Source organism: Oryza sativa, chromosome 4 (genome assembly GCF_034140825.1).
Source record: "Oryza sativa Japonica Group chromosome 4, ASM3414082v1".
In the NCBI taxonomy this organism is placed as follows: domain Eukaryota; kingdom Viridiplantae; phylum Streptophyta; class Magnoliopsida; order Poales; family Poaceae; genus Oryza; species Oryza sativa.
This window is the reverse complement of record NC_089038.1, coordinates 19,622,931-19,630,226: the sequence shown is the minus strand read 5'-3', so window position 1 is coordinate 19,630,226 and position 7,296 is coordinate 19,622,931. Positions and strand designations below refer to the sequence as shown.

Sequence of the window (7,296 nt, the reverse complement as noted above, 5' to 3'; positions counted from 1 at the left end):
ATTTTGAAACAGAGGGAGTATACAACATGAGTGGATGTCCACTTATAAACGAAAAAAATACCCGTTGGCTTCTTCCCCAAACATGAGTAGGCCGCATAGGTCCTTTTCCCATTGGCACGTAAACAAAAAAAGTTGGCAACAGGAAGAAAGCTAGCTAGAGTCCAAAATTTTTGTCACATCGATCGTCTATATGTTACGGCACCTTTCATTGTAGGAAAAGTGTAGGAAATTTAAAGAATTTTAATCCTATAAAAAAATTTCTATGAAAGACTTTGAAACAAAGGATTGAATTCTATACCATCCTTTAAAATTCTTATGGAATGATTAATCCTATAGAGATTTTAGTGGAAAGTTAGCAAGAGGTCCAACCTCTTAGAAAAATTCTTTTGAGTCTATCTCTCTCATCCGATTCCTGCGTTTTTGCTGTAGTCCAATCAAACGGTCATTCCTGTGTTTTTCCTGTATTTTCCAATCCTCTGTTTTACACCTGCATTCCTGATAGAATCCTACGTTTTTTCTATTCCTCTGTTTTTCCATTCCTACGATTCAAAGGGGCCCTACGTGTTACTCTCTGCATCCATAAATAATAAATTTAAAACCGGATATCATATCAGGTAAGACAGAGGGAGTATGTGTATACACAGTTAAAGATTTTTGAACCCGAGCAAATTTTAATATAACAAATATTTACTAATTTTATCATCGATTTACGCATCGATATTAAAATTTAATGGAGTTTGCATCGCCAATTGCTCCGCCCATTTGTGTGACACTCGTCTATATAACAACCTCTTCACATGTGTAAACACAATCTATTCAGAACACCTCTTCTCCCTCTCTTCTTCTGTTTGATCCATGGCAGCGCCGGCGCGCCGCTCCGCCGCCGACGAGCTGGACGAGGCGACGAGGGCGCAGGCCGACCCGGACTACCTCCTCTTCCTCAGCCACCTCTACCCAGACGGCGGCGGCGGCGGCGCCGCCGCGCCGTCGCCGTCGCCGTCGACCTACGTCCTCGACATCCCCGACCTCGGCCTCGTCGTCAGGTACGGACCCTTCGTCATCGGCGGCGACGGCGATGGCGGCGGAGATGCTGCTTCGAACAAGAACGCGACGGTAGGGCGCCGGCAGCTATCTTCGGCCGTGGTGATCAACGACGACGACCTCCCACCGCCGTCCGCCGCCCGAGAGGCGGAGGTGGCCGATTCGGCGCCGTCGAGATCGAGCGTCGCGAGCAACGACGACGACGACTTGGCGGCCGCCGGCACCGTCGACGACGGCGAGGAGGTCAGCAACGACGGCATTGCCGTTGCCGGCGAGGAGGGGGCAGCGCGCGGCGGCCGGCAAGTAGAAGAAATGCGTGCTATCTAACTCCTACTACTTCCTCCATTTTATATTATAAAACTTTTTATCATTTCTCATATTCATATATATATTAATGAATCTATATATGTTGTTTAGATTCATTAACATCTATATGAATGTGGATAATACTAAAAAGTCTTATAACCTATGAAGGTAGCAATAATAAAGATGATCTCTTTATATGTGATTTTTTTTGTTTGCTTAAGTGCTCAAGATTCTTCAGCATGATTATTTGCATTTCCCATAGCTACATTTTCAACTACATACATACAGTTAATTAGAATAATACAAGTAGTAAATCTACGAAAACTGCAGTTAAACAGATGCTGTCAATCAGTTCGTTAAGAAGCCCAGCCCAGTTGGAGTAAGAACTGGTTGACATGCGCCAGGTATTGGGCCCAAAATGCAGGGCAAGAAAATTTCACTTGATGGGCTGCAAAAATTGTGCCTCCATGGGCCAGCAATCAGGTGCTAGTAACTTTTGTATTAGCACGACCCAAAATACAGCAACATAAAACCATATTAGACACATTACTACTTCCTGTATTCCTAACAAGATTCATAGTAATATAATATGTCTAATCAAATTCTAGATTACTGCTATTTTTTTTAGAATAGGAGTTACTGTTTTGGGCCCTCCTTGCAATTCCAATGGATGGGGGTTTGAGATGATAGATCATTCTTACTCCTATTATGCAGAAGTATACATATCAAGTTGAAAGATAAAGACTATAGAGTTGTTTCACCGAATTTGAAAATAACGATCACCCATCGACCAACGTACATGGTTCCATTTCTCAAGCCAAGCAACCAATTATATATGAAATTAAACGGAGCGAGAAATTAAGTGCGTACAGAAAACGAAAACATCATATGAAAAAGATGGAGAGGATGGGATCAGGCTCGGGGTTGCAAGAGAAGAAGACTGATCTGTTATTGAGCAGGAGCAGATTTGCTACGGACTATCCACTTAATACAGACAAATTAAATATTATAAGAAATAAATTTAATAAATAGTTTAAAATAACCGGTCTAAACAAGATGGCAGAAGAAAGTGTTTTTTTTAAAAAAACATATTATTTCAAGCATAAAGTAAATAATCCAATAATCTGAAATGAACATTGCAACGATCTCTCCTCCAACCGCACAACATTTTTTATATAAAAATAATAAAGCTAGTTATTATGTCCCTTTGTTTTTATATAATGGAATTCATTTTACTCTTTGCTTCATAAAAAATTACAACCAATTAATACAAATAAAAGTTACAACCAATTAATACAAATGTTGTAGATAAAGATAATGCGAACTACAAAATCACAATTTGACTTGAAAATAAGAAAACTACGAGTGTGTTTGACCGTAAGTTTTCAAACAGCTGTTGCTGATGGACGCAGTGTACACGGCTGTGGTGCACAGCCGTGGCTACCCACCCACAGCTGCAGCCGCAGCAAAAAATAAAAAAGGCAGGCCAACACAACCAACAAAGATCACCAACTTAAAATAAAATACAAAAGATATCTTATATCGATGGTTGGCAAGAAACTGTTTAACCATTGTTTATTATAGCTGTAAGAAATAGAAACTTCAAAATCAGTGACCGATCATCATGCTTATGCTGATCGAATTCCGCTCGTATGATGTCGAACCTTCTTGAAATCGAGTTTTCCATATCACTGCCTGCAATTCCAATTTCAGCCAAACACGCATGTCCCTGGAATTCGATTTCTAATTATTCCATGATTCCAGCATCAGGCTGCACAGGCATGGCCTAACCTTTCCATGATCCATCGCTTTTGTACCTTTGCTACTTGTTGTTTAGCTCAACTTGTTCGTACTAGTATCACTCAACGACTCGATCTACGCAGACCTGCTGCTCGCGTGCTTTAATACTATTGTACTACAGTAATTCTTTTGCATATAGTACAAAAAGCAGCTAAAAATCTTGCAAATTGGAGTACTTTTTTTCATCAAATTAAGAAAAAACTGCAAATGCATATGAAATATTTACAAGCTTTTGTTTCATTCTTTGTATTCCTTCCATGAATACATGTACAAGATGGAATATTTACAGCGACTGTATACCCCCAATGCCAGTATACTGATGAAACTAATCCTACATGATTTTTTTTCCCTGACCTAAATTTTGAATTAACTTTCCCCCTATGTTTTGTACCATGTGTAAACCTATTTACACCACCCAGCCTACATCATCTTCGTCGTCGTCATAAATCTGAAATCATATTTACAGTAAAATCTAGAAGAAAAAAACATAAAACTAACTAACTAAGTAATTATTTACAGCTAATTAATTAACCCAGGTTGGAGTAAATTAATTAGGAGTAGAGCTTGATGAGGCTGAAGTTCTGGAACGGCCGGTAGAATTTGAAGAGATTCCCGAAGAGGAACGCCGTCGAGCCAGCGACGTCATCGGTGGCGCCGCCGCCGCCGCCGCCGGCGCCATCGCCGTCGGCGAAGGGGTTGTGCTTGACACGCAGCGTGGCCTCGCCGATCTGCGCGCGGATGGCGTCGATCGTCTTGGCCTCCACGGGGTGGCCCTGCGGGTCGGAGAGGTAGAACGTGTCCACGGCCTCGCCGCGCTCCGACGAGATCTCGGCGCGGCGGATGGTGAGGCCGTTCTCGCGGAAGATGCGGGTGACGTCGGAGAGGAGGCCGGCGCGGTCGCCGGTGCGGACCTCCAGCGCCAGCCCGTCGGCGGTGCGGCGCTCGATGGCGGCCTCGAGGCACTGCACCACGCGCTGCCGCTCCGCCTCGGAGCGGACGGGGTCGCCGTCGACGTGCCGGATGTAGTACTCCTGGTACGCGCCGCCGCGGGGCTCGCTGCTCACCGCGCCGTGGTGGATGACGTACCCCATGTCGGTGATGGTGCACACCGTGTCGAACAGCAGCTTGGGCCGGTCCCGGCACCGCACCACCACCGCGGTGTACCCGCGCTCCGCGCACGGCGTCACGGACACCTCCGTCGCCGGGGTCGGGGACCGCCCCCGCGGCGAGGAGGAGGCGGCGCCGCCGCCGCCGTCGTAGTCGCGGTCGTCGAACATCATCTGGTGGAGGCGGCGCTCCTTGTGGGTGAGCCCGCCCGGAGCGGCGGCGGCGGCGGCGCGCACGCCGCTCTGTCCGCGGAGGAGGTTCCCGAGGCGGGTGCTGATGTCGGCGATGCGGGCCTCGTCCTCGATGGCGCCGCCGGAGCCGCCGTCGTCGGTGACGTGCACGACGGCGGCGACGCGGGTGTTGTGCGTCCACAGCTCGGCGCTCCGCACGGCGCAGCGCATGCCGGCGAGCACCGCGCACACCTCGGAGAGGAGCCCCGGTCGGTCGGTGCCGGTGAGCTCGATCACCGTGTACTCCTCCGCCGGCACGATCCCCACCGTGTTCCTCACCTCCGGGTAGTACCAGTCATCCGCCTCCAGCGTCTAAAAATCAATCAACCAACCAAACCACAAATCAACAAACAAATTAATTCAATCCCCAAATTTCGATCAAGAACAGCACTAGTACCGTTTGGATGTAGGAGATGGTTTGGTCATCGAGCACCTTGTTGCCGTCGCGGTCGGTGACGTTGAACACTGCGGAATTTTCCTTTCAAGGGTTAGAATTTAGTAGAAACTCAAATCAAGAAACGGCGGCGAGAGACTGACCGTCCATGAACCAGCTGCCGTCGGAGGAGAAGTAGGCCTTGCGGATGACGAGGCCGAGGTCGGCGATGACCTGGACGACGGCGAGCAGCGTGCCGTGGCTGCTGACGCTGTCGACCCGGATCACCGTCGCCTCGTCGCACGCCTCGTTGTCCACCACCACCCTCGGCGGGTTCATCCCCCGCACCAGCTTCGCGTACTCGTCGTCGTGCGCGTCGCCGCCGCTCGCCGCCGCCGCCGTGAGCGCCATGCCGGCGACCAAAGCTAACTCACATGCGACGAGTACGTACGCGAGTGCGAGTGGTGGGTGGCTTAAGCTAAACACAGCTAAAAGTTCGTTGTGGGCGTAGTTCGTGCTGGCCTGGACCCGGACAGAGAGGAAACCGGGGAAATGCCTCCTCGCCTTTTTATCTGTGCGAGGAAGCCACGACTCTTCTCCCGCTATTGTCGCTGCTGCGGCAAAAATATATAGTTACCCAGATTTCGGATTCCTCTTGTTTTTTTTAAAAAAAAAGAATTTTAAAAAAATTGCTTGGTTTTTCCCTCGTGCGTCTTCTTTTTTGACGGCTTTCACGAGTTGCTTCTCACTTTGTCACCTTTCAGGATTGAAAGTGGCGGAACGCGCACCGTGTCCGTTCTTTTTTTTTTAATTTTTTTTTACATGTCGTTTTATGATTTTTCAAGTTCTTCCGGGGCATGCCTTTGAACATTAGGGAGTAATTTTCACGCCTTATGTTATGATATAATGATAAAAAAAATATGAGAGTATTTTCATTGACAAAGCTAGGGTTGTAATTTTAATAAAAAAATATATAGTTAAAAAGATTATTGTCCCGAAAGGTTGACGAGATGGATTGTGGGAGCATATGAGTAAAAAAACTTGTTAACTCACATGGGTTCAAGTTCTAGACTTAACACAAGTACTTTTATTTATGGCTAATTATTCTTTCGGTGATAGGTGATATACCCGTCGACAACAAGATGTCCATAATAGTTTCGTCAATCGAAAGATATGTTAACCCAGTTTTTTTTTACGACAATAGTTGTTAATAGTTCGCGCAAGGTAGGATTCAAGAATGTTCGAGACAATCTGTCATCATGTTTGATCAGCCATGTAACAATGTGAGATGAGAGCAAGAAAAAATCACATGTATACAACGAGTCATCACTCATCAGTATAGGCTAGCAGCATACCATGAGAGTGGAAGTTGATGTCATCCAATTAAAAATATAAGTCCTTTAAATTGAGAGGGACTATGGAGGATTCGAGGTTGCCCCTGCCGCCTCTTCTATTTGAGCCAAGAAGAGAGGGAGTGACGCTATCACGAGGAGGGGAACCGTCATTTGGCTCTAAAAACACATGGAGTGTAGGTTTTATGAGAAAACATCTTTTATAATTGCATTTTAGAAAAATAAGGAGATATCTTCTTAAAATGTGAAAACATTTTTCCGGTGTCTTGATTTAAGCTGGAGCCTTACCATAACTATTGTGGTTTTCACAACTCAAAATTGAAATAGTTACATTGAGAATGAGCTAGTTGTCAAGTCACTCGTCAGTTAGATAGAATATCACCTTAGGTCTTAACCATTTCCCATAGGATTGTTGTCCTTAAAGCTATCAATGAAAAGAGAAGTATCATGTGGGAATTGAAAAAACCAATGTACACGCACATTGATTAATCCTTCTAGTTCTTTTCTACTTTTTGAGTGAGTCCATTCCGGTGTTTATTTTTGTGAGGCTTGTTAGTTGATGATCCAAAAAAGAGGTGCCACCCACACTAGCTTCACGCATGCTTTAGATGCCTTTTGAACCACAACTCACTGTTTTTGTAACACATACTCGTGGTTTTTTAAGCGGCCATTTTCCTGTGCCTCAGTTTCGTTAGCAGGGTTATACTGGTCAAATATGACAACAAAAAGGCAATAATCCTCAACCTTTAAAAAACAAGCTATGTGCACAATAACTAAACAAATACGTTCGATGAAATGAAAACTTTCAAACTAAACGATTCCATGCAACAATTGTTAAATGGAGTGACATTTGTGCCTACAACCTCGAATTACACCACAATTCAGTGCAACAACTTAACAAGTATTGCACCGTTGCTAAGGTTTCATAATCCCAAATCCTTTCATTTTTAAAGAAAAAAAACAAAATTGCACCCCTAGTTGCCACGTTGAACCGAGGCGTGCCGCTGTAAAAGTTTTTCGCGCTAAATCAAACACGCTTGCCAAGCCGTTGTACCGCAGGCTGAGTGTTGCTTAATTATTCTTATTA

The 7,296-nt window shown here is 45.4% G+C and overlaps 1 protein-coding gene across 1 annotated transcript; it reads right to left on the bottom strand.

Moving 5' to 3' along the window:
* Positions 1-3,366: 3,366 nt before the first annotated feature.
* Positions 3,367-5,391, bottom strand: LOC4335682 (ACT domain-containing protein ACR6). The gene is made up of 3 exons (XM_015777992.2): positions 5,022-5,391; positions 4,882-4,949; positions 3,367-4,796 (listed from the first exon to the last, which is right to left on the bottom strand). The coding sequence occupies exons 1-3, from the start codon at positions 5,266-5,268 to the stop codon at positions 3,699-3,701; spliced, it is 1,413 nt and encodes a 470-aa protein (XP_015633478.1). The 5' UTR covers positions 5,269-5,391; the 3' UTR covers positions 3,367-3,698.
* Between the last annotated feature and the right edge of the window lie 1,905 nt (positions 5,392-7,296).